This window comes from Camelus ferus, chromosome 27, assembly GCF_009834535.1.
Source record: "Camelus ferus isolate YT-003-E chromosome 27, BCGSAC_Cfer_1.0, whole genome shotgun sequence".
Classification (NCBI taxonomy): Eukaryota; Metazoa; Chordata; class Mammalia; order Artiodactyla; family Camelidae; genus Camelus; species Camelus ferus.
Genome location: NC_045722.1, coordinates 20,069,627 through 20,083,357, shown reverse-complemented (window position 1 = coordinate 20,083,357; position 13,731 = coordinate 20,069,627). Strand labels below are relative to the sequence as shown.

The 13,731-nt window shown below is 41.2% G+C and overlaps 1 protein-coding gene across 2 annotated transcripts in view; it reads left to right on the top strand.

Moving 5' to 3' along the window:
• FAM169B (family with sequence similarity 169 member B) overlaps window positions 1–13,731 on the top strand; it is a 67,227-nt gene that overhangs the window by 38,892 nt on the left and 14,604 nt on the right. For both annotated transcript variants that reach the window (XM_032468963.1, XM_032468962.1), the window contains exons 4-5: window positions 1,364–1,449; window positions 5,436–5,613. In XM_032468963.1, coding sequence (XP_032324854.1) covers window positions 1,364–1,449; window positions 5,436–5,613 — 264 coding nt within the window. The remainder of the gene's footprint in view (window positions 1–1,363; window positions 1,450–5,435; window positions 5,614–13,731) is intronic.

Genomic DNA, 13,731 nt, shown 5'->3' with positions numbered 1-13,731 from the left:
GTGGGTCCAGACGTACCCCACTGGTGAGGGATGTTGGGAATGGGGGAGGCTGTGTGTGTGGCGGAGGGAAAAGGGAATCTGGAACATCTCTGTACCTTCCTCTCAATTTTGCTGTGAACCTAAAACTTCTCTAAAAATAGTCTTAATTAAGGGAAAAAAAAGTTACCAGAAAACAACCAAAGTCACTTTAGTGTTGAAAATGTAATTCTCAAGCAAGAAAGGAGGGTTGCCCAGCTGAGAGACAAGAGGCGGAGGCCGTGATTGGGTTTGCCTTTGGAGCGTCCACTCCATAGGGAAGGACTGGCAGGGAGCCTGGGGCAGGGGGCCGGGCAGGGTGCTGTCTGGTCACCGGTGGAGATGAAGGTGGCTGGGACCAGCTGGCACCCAGGGCTGGGGAGGAGGGCATGGATATTGTCCCAAGGCAGTTGGTGGAGTGATGGGACCTGGAGGTTGTGGCACCACAAACATAGGAGAACTGATACGTTAATGAGCAGATGATGAGTGCGTGTTATGTGCCAGGACTGTGCTGGACTGTGATGAGGCGTCTGGAGCTTGGTGAGGTTGAAGTGTTCCAGGATCACCGCTACTAAGCAGCAGGACCCATGTCCAAACGTGGACTGGGCAGGATCAATGGGGCCTCAGCGGGGTGCGAGTTGGGGTGGAGGTCTCCACCCTTCCTCTCCAGCAGGTCCCAGCCCCAGACCCTTCTTACCCAAAGACTCCCCACTGCCCCTGCCTGACTTGCCGCATTCCTAACAGCTGGCCCATCTCCGGCCTCTTGGAAAGAGCACTGAACGAGGAGTCCAGTAGCTGAGGACTGGACCTGACCTCAGCCCTCCTAGCTGCTTGCTCTCAGCCCTCAGAATGTCAGCATCCTCAGAAAAATGCAGATGACAGTTTTCATTATGAGAATGGAAGACAAGCAGGTAAAAGAAGCCAGCGCCCAGCCCAGCACCAAGGGTGGTGAGAAGATGGTTTGTTCAATGCCCTTAGATAATGTTGGGTTTGACAAAAATTTCGGCGTTCCAAGTTGTGTCACATGATTGGACATTGGAAAAAATGTAATTCTCACCCATTGAATTTGTCAGTGTTGGTGTGTAGCCTTTTGTGCCCAGCAGCTTTGGGGTACAGCCTGTGTTGAAATCAACCATGGGCCATCCATCCAGACACCTGTGACGTCCTTTTAGGTGAGAGTGATCACTCTATCCTGGCTCTCAGACAGTTCAGCTCTAGAAATATCACCTGCTTTCCCCACACGTAAACTTCCTCTGCACCTTGACAGTGGCTACATGTGCTAACCCTGCCCCTCGGGCGGCCAGTTGGCCATGTGCACATCATCGGTTTCTCTTGGCTTTCTCCTTAGTCGTGGCTGTTTACATGAAGGAGTCCTGGTGGGCCACCGAAGATGTGCTGAGAACCTCTGATCCTGCAAGAGAAGGTCTGATGAAGGTGAGGCATTGCAAACTTAAACGGCCACTGCAAAACAGGCTTTAGAAGTCAGTGTACTTAATATAGTTGATCATTTAAAGCAGTCTGCCCCTGTGGATTCCTTTTCTAGAACTGCTGTAACAAAAGTACCACAAACTAGGTGGTTTAAATAACAGACGTGTGTTATTTCCCAGTCCCAGAGGCTTGGAGTCTGAAATCAAGGTGTTGGCAGGGTTTTTTTCTACTGAGGGCTCTGAGGGGGAATCTGGTCCCCACCCCTAACTGCTGGCAGCTTGGCTTTCAACTTATTAACTGCCTTTTCCCTGTGTCTTCACACCATCTTCCCTCTGTGCTCTTCTGTCTTTGCCCTAGTCCTCGCTTTCTGTATGGACACCAGTTACGTTGCACTGGTGCCCACCCTAATGTCCTCATCTCAATTTGATCATCTACAAAGACCCTATTTCCAAGTAAATCCCAACCAGACGTACCGGGGGGTTAGGGCTTCAACACCTTTTTGGGGGAGACAATTCAATCAATAACACCCTGCCAGCAAGGAAGATGGTTGTAAACAGCAATATGCAACAGACATCCGACTGTTGGTAAATCTCTTTTAACTTCCTTTCATGTCTTAGTTTTGAAACTTCCATCCGCATCCTCTCTCTAGGGTGTAGGGAGTTTCTGTTTATTGCATTCCAGTAATGTTTGTTGGTACTTACTGAGTTAAACATACCTTAGATACTAGCCTGTGTATTACCTAGATCTGTTACAGGGATTATCTGATTTCAGAATCTTGAAAGTATTTGATTTGCCCATGAAGAAACTGAGGGCTGAGCCGCACAGCTAGTAAGTGATTTAGCTGGGCACAAAGTCTAGTCTCTCTGATGGCAGGCCTGGTTGTTCCTTATGGCTAAGGATGTTGAGCGTCTTTTCATGTGCTTGTTGGCCATTTGTGTGTCCTTTTTGGGGAAAATATCTATTAAAATCCTTGGCCCACTTTTTATTCAGGTTATTTGACTTTTCACCGTTGGGTTTTCCATATATTCTAGATGCAAGTCCTGATTGTATATATGATTTGCAAATATCCCTCCTCCCCCATTCTATGGGTTGTATTTTCCAAGTCTGTTTCTTCCCCCAGCTTTATTGAGATATAACTGACATAACATGGTGTAAGTTGAAGGTGTACAGTGTGTTGATTTGACACACTGGTATACTGCAGAATGCTGACCAGCGCAGCGGTTAGGTAACACCTGCATCATGTCACATAGTTACCACTTCTGTTTCTTGGTGAGCATAAAAGACCTACTCCCTTAGCAACTTCCCAGTATGTAATACGGTAGTATTAACTACAATCATGATGCTTTATATTAGATCCCCAGACCTTACTCATCTTTTAACTGGAAGTTTGAACCTTTTGACCCACATCTTCCCCTTTCCCCCACCCCCCAGCCCCGGGCAGCCACCACCCGGGTCTCAGTTTCTGTAAATTCAGCTCTTCATGTTACGCATGTAAGTGGGATCACGCAGGGTTTATCTTCCCCTTTATTTCACTTAGCATCATGCCCTCAAGTTCCCGCATGTTGTCACAAGTGGCAGGAGGTTTTCAGGTCTGCTTTTAATTGACTTGGTAGACACTATTTTGAAAAGGGTTTTCTTCCAGCAAATTAACGATGGCTTTAGATTCAGCAAATGAGCATGGTGATGTACACAGTGAGGCTGCCTGGGGTACCTGTTCGTGTCGCCGTCCATGGATGAACTAGGTGGTGTGAGCACTGACTGTTCTGAGTCTCTGGAGGAGTCTGACTTACCCTTTAAGTTTTTTTGTTTTTATTTTTAATCAGAGCAAGGGCGGTCACTTTCTTCATGTGTCACTGCTTCTAAATTTAGATGAGGAAAACCCTCACAGTTTGTGAAAACGTGGCCTCTGCGGTGAACGGAAAGAAACCTGGATGTTAATTCCACTTAATGAACCAGATTGTAAAGATCTCTCTGCCCAGCTGCATGTGGTGACGGTTTCCTTCTCCATTTAATAGAACCTGGGGTCTTGACTCTTTGTCTTTTAATTACATTTTGTTCCTTGGCCAGCTCTTCTTCACGAATTACCCACCCCCCAACCCAAAACAAACAAATAAATGAAAACTTTTCTTAATGTTCTTTCTGTGAATATAATTAGTGGTCCTAATTGAGGGATTAGAACTGGATCTTAGTTTCGTGTTTTCAGAAATGTTTCTAAGTCAGAATCACATGTCACATTTTCCCCCTGTAATGAAATTGGACAAATTAAGTGCATTTTCTTTTTTCTCCTTTTTTCTCCTGCCAGTTTTTGATTGGATATTTCCCTTCTGCCAGATGCAATCTGTTTTTCTCTTCTGGCTTTCCTCTGAACTTTTTGGTTTTATAAGTTGAAAACTATAACCTCCCACATCACACCCCACCCCCACCCCCTGCCCCGAGTTTTGTGATGAGCTGGTTATTCTTAAGGTTTGAACTTGATTTGGCTGCTACTGTCTGAGATACAAAATTGGGGTGGCTTCTCAGAGTTAAGCTGGTGTGGTTTTCGCAAATCTTTTTCTCATCTAAGATTTGGCTCTGGATGAAGGTGAAATATTTTGCATTCTGGGCCAATTAATAAGTTTATTGGCTCTAAACACTTGGTGCCATTTGCTAGAGTGCTGCAAGCTGCCTCATTTTTTATTATTAGAGCATTTGAAAAACATACAAGTGTTTTAGAGAACCAGATAGGTCATTTGCTCCCTTGACCAGCAGAGGAAACTGAGGCTGAAAGGGGCTGTGAGTGGCTGCAGATCGCCTAGCAAATCCAGGCAGAAAAGCCACGACCACAAATGATGATGGGGATGATAATGGCAATAATAAAAATGTAAGGGTCAAAATTAAATGTAAAACCAAGCGTTAATATTTATATCAAACTTCCCTTTCCTGAAGTCTCAGTTCTAATGGATGAAGGTGCAGAAGGGAACCCCTGGCTGGGCTGCAGCAGGTGCACTGGCCTGGGACTCAGGAGTCCTGGCCTGCCTTTGACAGAGGCCCCGTCCAGCCACCTTCAGTCCTCTTTGGAACACGGCAAGGAAATCAATACATGTAATTGCCTGCCCTCTTTGAGCTTCTGTCTCCTCATCTATAAACCACGACCTCCCTGGTTTCATCTCAAGTCCCACATTTTACCAGCTGCTTTTAGGAGGATTCTGAGACCATATCCAGGCTCAGCCCATAGAATGGGGATTGATTAGCTATGTCTGCTGTGGGTGCGGGAGTGGGAGGCCTCCACTTATGTCATGTACTTGCCATCTGTGGGCTAGACAAGTGCAGAGAATTTTAACCCGCAGGAGCAGGAAGTCGTTTGGGCTGGTTACTGAGAAAGCCCTGCGTGGTCCTGACCTTGACGGCAAGACAGTTTCCTCACTTGTGATGACGTTGCGACGGGTGAGAAGTGGTTGGCTCCATTCTGTAGCCTGAGAACGGGCTGGGCATTGAGTCAGTCCCAGTAATTCTCTGGAATTGGGATTCTCGTGTGTGCTCAAAATCTGTCGCAAGTCATTGGAGATCAGTTGCTCTTGGTGTGGCAGTTGTACAGCGATAGTAATCCCCGATGATTTACCCTCCCTCTGAGGGCCAGAATTCTGGGGCTGTTTTTAAAAATGGCAGATTGGGTTTATTTCCCGGACACACCCAGTGCTTCTGCTGACATGGCCTGCCCGGGGGTAACCTCTGGTGTCACTGGCTGTGACTGTTCTCTGTCTAAGCACATTCTGCTAGAGGCCCCCCTGGCACTGCCCCTCGCTCTGGGAAGCCCCCTATGTGAAAGGTCAGGGGTGTGAAAACCTCCGTGAGAAACGGACCCATGTTCTGGCTTTGGAGCCTGAAGTGAATTGGACTATGGGGGAGCCCACACCTGGCCCCCGACCTCCGGGTGGACTCCAGGCGTCGAATTTACCAAGCCTAATTTTCCTCTCCCATCTCACTCAGATGTTCTTTTTGTTTCTCCTTCAAAGGTTCAGTCATTTGGGGAAAGGATTGTGCTTTTCCTTCTAAACGTCGTTATTTTTGGAAGATTGGAGAGGAACTTGGATGACGATCACATGTTTTTTTTACCTCACTCTGGGAAGGAGGAGGCTAAAATTCTGTGGAGAGATGGAGCAGCTGTTGGATTCTATACAACCAAAGCGAAAGGTATGGACGGGGCCTCGCGGCCACGTGGGACCACCGTCCCTCCGCGCTTGGGGAGAGGAGGGCTCCTAGATGCCAGCCTGCCTCGCACGACGGCTCCATCAGCACCAGCATTGCTTGGAGAGAATCTCCTGGCACAAGAAATATCACTAATTCAGCTGTCGTGTCAATAAGCCCAAGGTTTGGATTCCATTTTCACCACATTTCTCGTTCTACTGGCAAACGGGGTGGAAATTCAGCATGTCCCTTGGTTTTGCAGGCGGTGCCATGTCCCCCCAGTAAAAGACTTGTTGCCATTCATGATGTAAAATGACTTTGCAAGCCCCGTCCTTTCCGCCTCCTTTCTTTAAGGTTACCAATCAGCCATCAGGAAAAATACCATCGCTAATAGTTGACATGTGGTGCGAAAGCACACTGGATGCCAAGAGTTATAGACGTTACCTCAGAAGAGAGGGAGGCTGGCCCCGATAAAGAGGTTAGGGAAAATCCTGGGGCTTATTTTTAGGGGCTGTGATGAGCAGGGAGTGTGGAACTTGTACCATTTGGTCTAAGGCATTGGGCTCGTCTTCGACGTTGCTTTAATAGTTTCTTTAATTTTTAAAGGCTGTCACCATCTCTGACCCACCTGGTCCAACCTCCATCTTTTCATCCTTATAAAGATCTAAATTTTAGCAAAAATTAAATTTCCAGGGAAAACACCACAGACCTGCTGTTCTCTGAGTTCACTGTACTTCTCTGGGGATAAAATGGCTACAACGTGGTTTTGAGCTATGTTCGCGTTGTGTGTGCGTGCCACCTGTCCAGGGTGGAGCAGTTCTGCATTTCTCGCTTTTTTCTCCCTCAGCATGGTGTGAGATGAATAGTTTCCCATGCAAACAACCCCTGTAGTCAATTATTTGCCAAGGTCAGTCACAGAGGCTGAAGCACCTGTGTCTTTCAACATCTTGGGTCACAACAGCCATTTGCTCTTTGATTTTGATGAACTGTTTCGCTTTTTCGGGTGACCGTGTTCTTTAGCCACTCATTTGAGAGAGCCCGAGGGATCTGAAGAGTCACTGAAATGGAAGCAAACCTTTTTGTAATAATTCCTCTTTCCTGGGATACTCGTTTGTTGTCATTTTCTACCAAATGGCTGGTATTAAATCTGTAGCAAAATCATTTGTGCAGTAGATGTCCTACTAACAGTAACAAAAACTGGTAACAGATCCCAGCTTGACGTGTGAGAACCACACCTGTGGGGCAGGAGGAGCTTGACTTTGTCTTGCCCGGTGCTGCTGTTGCTCCTGGTCGCACTGATACCCCAGACTATCCCCGAGGATCACGCAGAGGCTGGTCCGGCTGCCTCGTTCTCCCCAAGGCAGACCCAGAGCCTCAAAGGGAAAGCAGGCTATTAAGACACTGAATTGAGGCAGATCGGACTAGGTGCTTGGATTTCTGTCCTCCTCTTCATTTCTGGCGAATTCCATGAACTTGGTGGAAAGTTCTCTGAAGCTGGTTACTAGGTCTTGCTTTCGCCCATGAACTGATTTTTTAAAGTGGCAATTGACTGTCAGTTACTCAACAATTTAGTTAATCTAAAAAGTATCAAACCTGTAGAAGATGAAATTAATAAAATATTTTTTTCGGGTATATTGCCAACTAAAAATTTCTTTACTGCCTATTTCTGGATTAGTTTATTTTTGGAGAGACACAATATTTACATATACCTTGCTATCGGCAGTGCAGGAGAGTTCCAGCCACTCCATATCCTTGCCAGTACTTGGTGGTGTGAGTATTTTTAATTTTAGCCATTCTGTAAGGTGGGAAGTGGTATCTAATTTTTATTTTAGTTTGCATTTTCCCAATGATATTGATCATGTTTTCAGGTGCTTTTATGATGGTCATATATCTTCTTTGGTGAAGTGTCTGTTCAAATCTTTTTGCCTACTTTTTTAAATTAGGTTGATTGTTTTCTTATTATTGAACCTTGAGCATTCTTTATATGTTATAGATATCCATTCTTTATCAGATATATATTTTGGAAACATTTTCATTTTGGTTTAATAATTTTTTGCAAAGAGCAGACATTTTAAATTTTGATGAAGTCTAATTTATTAATTTACCAATTTTCATTATCATTCAGTTCAAAATATTTTCCAATTTACTCTGTGATTTTTATGAGTTCTTTAAAAGTAAGTTTTAAATTTCCAGATATTTGTGGGCTATTCTGGATGTTTTATTTTTTGTTGATTTCGAGTCTAATTCTGTTGCAGTAAGATAATAGAATCTGTTACATTTTAATATTTTGAAAACTATTGAGGGTTGTTTTATGGTCTAGTATGTGGTTTATCTTGGTAGACAGTCCATATGGACTTGAAAGATTGTGTATATTTTGCAGGTGTTGGGTTTCATGTTTTGGAAATGCCAGTTAGGTTAGGGTGATTGATGGTGTCTTGGCTCTTCTATATTCTCGCTAACATTTTTGTCTAATTCTGTGAATTTCTGAGAGATGTGTGTTGAAGTCTTTACCTATGATTGTGGGTCATCTTTCTTTTTTTAATCTTGTCAGCTTTTACTTTGTATTTTGAAGCTTTGTTATTAGTTACATCAAATATATAATTGCTCTTTTTGCCTGATGTATTGACTGTTTTGTCATTTTGAAGTGTCCCCCACTTGTCTCCAGCAATATTTCTTGATAAGATCCCGATTTTGTCTGTTATTAATATAGCCACTTCATTGTCTTATACTTTGCTGTTTGCATAGAATATATTCTTTCTAGCTTTTTACTTTTTGTCTGTTTGTGTCTTTATATTTAAAGCATATATTTTGTTGACAGCATACAACTGGATCTTGGATTTTAAATATAGTTTTTAAAAATCTCTGTCTTTTGATTGGACTGTTAGTCTATTTACATTTCATTATAGGTATGGTTATACTTTGTCTTCTCTGTTACGATTTGTTTTGTCTTTTCTCTTTTTAAAATTTTTCTCTGTTCCACCTTGTCTTCTTTTGTTTTAAGATTTTTTTTAGTATTCTATTTTAATTTCTGTCTTGGTTTAGCTAGCTCTTTATTTTTGTTCTTGTTCTATCTATTACGTATTCATCTTAAACTTATTAACTTGGAGTTAATATTGAATTACTTAGGGTAAAATATAGAAACCTTAAAATAAATAGTGTATTTTTATGTATCTATTATTTTATTTACAAAGTGGTATTTTATATATTAGACACATTTGGTATAAATCTGTCACTATTGATAAGTTTTAATTAAGTAGTCATATTTTTTAAAAGTATTAAGAAAAGAAAAATATGTAATTTAAAAATATTTACCCACATATTTATCATTAATTTTTTTTTTTTTTTTTTTTTTTTTTGGTATAGATCCCAGTTGCCATCCAGTGTCATTTCCCTTCAGGCTAAAGTACTTCCTTTAGCAGCTTTTGTAGTGGAGTTGCTGGCAACAGATTCTCTCAGGCTTTGCTTACTGAAAATACCTTTGTTTTATTTCACTTTCAGGTTTGAAGGATTGTTTAGTTGGATAGAGAATAATTAGTGGTAATCTTTTTCCTTCAGCACTTTGAATCTGTTGTTCCAGCACCTTCTGGCTTTCATAGTTTCTGATGAGAAGTCAGCAAGGGAGTTACTGTTGTTCCTCATATGTAATGTATCATTTTCCTATGAAGACTTTCAAGACTTTTTCTTTAGGTTTTTTGCAGTTTCACTGTGATGTGTCTAGGAGTGATTTTATTTTTGTTTGTCTTTTTGAGGGTGTTGTTGAGCTTTCTGAATCTTTAAAGTTTTCTACCAAATCTGGGAACTTTTTGGCCATTATTTCTTCACAACTTTTAGACTATTTTCTTTCTTTTTCAAGTCATATGTATATTGCGGTGCTTCATATTGTCTTACAAGTCTCTGAAGTTTGTTCATTTTTCTTCGGACATTTTTCTCTCTTCTCAGGTTGGATAATTTCTAGTGATCTGTATTCACGTTACCTGCCATCTCTAATCTGTTGTTGAGCATATTTAAAATTTTTAGTTATTGCACTTTGTAGCTGTAGAATTTCTATTATGTGCAATTTCCATTTCTCTGTTGAGATTCTCTGTTTATTCATCAAGCATATATTTCCTTTTATTTAAAAAAGTTATTTTAATTCTTTAAACATATTTGTAAAGCTGTTTGGAGTTCTTTGTCTGCCAAATCCAACATCTAGGCCATTTAAAATCAGTTGTATTAGTGACATCAGCAACATGGCAGAGTGAAAAGCTCCCTTTGTCCCTCCCCTTCAGTGTACAACCAGTAAAGTGTCCACAACTCAGCAAAGGTGCCTCTGCTCGACACACAGGATGCTGGAGAATTCCACACATGTGTACATTTAAAAGTGGGTGGACTGGAACACACAGGGGAGGCAGAACTGAGGGAACAGCAGCCTGGTTCTCTGGTCATGGAAGCTGAGCCCACAGCCCCAGAGAACACATAGCAGCAGGGGAGGCAGTGCACTCGTCTCCAGCCTCCTGCCCGCAGTGGTGCCATGCAGGCACAGGTAACTGGGCAGCAGCGGCAGTGAGGCACCCACAACTCCAGCCTCCTGCTCCCTGCCCACAGCGGTGGAGCCTGTGAACCTTACAACCCTGGACATGGCAGTGGCATCTGTGCAACTCCTGGTGCCCCTCTCCCTCTCCCTCCCTCATGGCAACAGAGATTATGACTCCAGGGATCCTGGACACCAGGGAAGAGCCCACCATCCCAGTGCAGCAGGCTGCAATGCCAGTAACACTGGCAGCAGGAAGGCACCAGTGACCCTGGAGGCACAGGAAGCAGTAACAAGGACACAGGTCCACAACTCTGACAGATGTGGTGGAGGGTAGAAAGTGCCAACTCTCAGACATAGTCAGAGGCAGCTCAGATAAGAAAAGTCAGAAACTAGTGCTAGAGTGCCACCTCCTGGAAAACAAAAGAAAGACCTCAAGTTTCTAATCTGTTGCATTGTTAGAATCAAGCAGAAAGATATTTGCTACTTCAAATGTGCTCACAGAAGAACAACTCATCAAGTATTATGAAGAACCAAAGTAGCATCATGCCATAAAAAGAAAATGACAGTTCTCCAGAAACCGAATTTAAAGTCAGGAATATTGCAGTCTAACAGAATTCAAAATAGCCTCCATGAAGAAGTCCATTGAGCTATAAGAAAACTCAGAATGGCAGTTCAGTGAGCTCAGGAATAAAATTAATGAGGATAAGAAATCCTTTACCAAAGAGAAACTTTAAAAAATAATCAAACAGAAATTCTGGAGCTGAAGAACTCAATAAATGAGATTAGGAATGCATTAGAAAGCCCTGGAAATACATCAGACCATATGGAAGAGGAATTCGTGAGCTCGAAGATAGAAATCTAGCAATGATGCAAGTAGAGGAAGGAAGAGAAATAGGATATAAAAAAGGAAATTCTACGAGCACTGTCCAACTCTTGATGAAGGATGACATTAGGGCCATGGGTATCACTGGAGAAGGGAGCGGAGAGATTATTTAAAGAAATAATAGCTGAGAACTTCTCAAACCTATGGAAGGAACTGGATATATAAGTCTGTGAAGCTAAGAGAACACCTAATTACCTACATGCGAAAAGACTTTCTTCAAGACACATCACATTAAAAGTAAAATTATTAAATGTCATAATGTCAAAAGTCAGTGACAAAGAATTTTAAAGGCAGCCAGGGGAAAAAAGGGCTAATAACCTACAAAGGAACTCCCATTAGACTATCAGAAAATTGCACAGCAGAAACTCTACAGGCCAGGAGGGAGTGGAATGACATTCTTAAGATACTGAAAGATAAAAACTGTCACCCAAGAATACTTCATCCAGCAATACTATCATTCAGATATAAAGGAGAAATAAAGACTTTCCTAGATAAATAAGAACCAAGGGAGTTCATCAACACTAGATGTGCCTTACAAGAGATGTTGAAAGGAGCTCTTCTACCAGAAACAAAAAGGAAAAAGTACATAAAACTTTGAGTAAGGTGATAAATAGACAGAATCAGAAAATTGTAACTCTTTATCAGAATAGGTTTTAAATGCTTTATGATAGCATAAAGATTAAAGGGTACAAAGAGAAGAAAAAAAATTATAGCTACTTCAGTTGGCATCAGACTTACAACATGAAAGGAGATAATTTGAGACAAAAACACAAAAGGCGAAGAGGAAAAGGACAGAAACTTTACAGGTAAATGAAGATAAGATGCTATCAGCAGAAAAAGGACTGGCTTATCTATGAGACATTTTATACAAACCTCATAGTAATCACAAAACATAAATCTAGAGCAGAGACATGAAACAGAAAAACAGAGGAAACTGAGAAAAACATCATAGGAAGCCACCAAACCAAGCTGGCAGACAGAAACACAAAGAAAAAGAAACAACAGCGATGTAGAGAAACCAGAAAACAGAAGATAAAATGGCAACACTAAGTCCTCACTTATCAGTAATCACCCTAAATATAAATGGAGTGAATTCACCAATCAAGAGACACAGGGTGGCTGGATGGATTGAAAAATAAGAACCGGCCATGTGCTCTAGGAGACTCAAAGAGGCTTACCTAAGCTCTAAAGACAAATGTAGGCTGAAAGTGAAGAAATGGAAGATGACCAATCAAATGGCAGCCACAGGAAAGTGGGTGTATCCTTACTCATATCACACAAAATAGACTTAAAGCCAAAAGTAATAATGAGACAAAAATGGACAGTGTATAATAATAAAGGGGACAATTTATCTAGAAGATGTAACAGTGATACATATATATATATATATATATATATATATATATTATTTATATATTTATTTTATATATATATATATATATATATATATATAAAACACAGTCACACCAAAATATATAAAGCAATTATTAATAGACCTAAAAGGAGAACTTGACAGCAACACAACAATAACTTTAACATCCCTCTTACATCAATGGCTAGATTATCCAGACAAAACATCAACAAGGAAACCATAGCCTTAAGTGAAACTTTCGACCAGATGGATTTGGTAGATGTGTATAGAACATTCCTTCCAAATGCAGCAGAATACACATTTTTCTCAAGTGCACATGGAGCTTTCTCGGGGATAGACAACATGTTAGGACACAAAGCAAGTCTCAGTAAATTTAAGAGGTTTGAAGTCATATCGAGCATCTTTTCTGATCACAATGGTATGAAACTCGAAATCAACTACAAAAAGAAATCTGGAAACATCACAGATATGTGGAGACTGAACAGCTATTGGGGCAACAAAGAAATCAAATGCAAAATTTACAAATTACCTGAAGACAAAAAAAAAAAAATGAAAAGATGACATGCCAAAATTTATAGGATGCAGAAAAAGTGGTACTAAGAGGGGAGTTTATAGCAAAACAGTCCTATCTCAAGAAACAAGAAAACTCTCAAATGAAGTCTAAACTTACATCTGCAAGGAGCTAGAAAAAGAAAAAACAAAGCCCAAAGTCAGTAGAAAGAAGGAAATAATAAAGATCGGAGTAGAAATTAAGGAAATAGAGACTAAAAAGACAATAGAAAAATATCAATGAAACTGAGTGCTGGTTTTTTGAAAAGGTAAACCAAATTGACAACCCATTAGCTACACTCTCAGGAAAAAAAAACAGAAGGCCTCTGATGAATAAAATCAGAAATGAAAGAGGAGAAATAAAAACAGATACCAAGGATTATAATAGAGTATTATGAGCAGCTATATGCCAACAAATTGGACAACCTAGAAGAAATGGACAAATTCTTTCAATTGTACAACTGTCCAAGACTGAATCATGAAGAAATAGGAAATCTGAATAGACTGATCCCTAGTATAGAGATTGAAGCAGTAGTCAAGAAGCTCCCAAAAAACAAAAGTTCAGGACGAGACAACTTCACAGGTGAATTCTACCAAATATTCAAAGAATTAACGCTTGTCCTTCCCAAACTCTTCCAAAAAATGTAACAGAAGGGAGTGCTTTCTAACTCATTTTGTGAGGACAGCATCACCCTGATACAAAAGTTAGACAAAGACAACACACACACACACACACAACTTATAGGCCAATATCTCTGGAACATAGTTGCAAAAATCCTCAACAAAATATTAGCAAATGAAATCCAA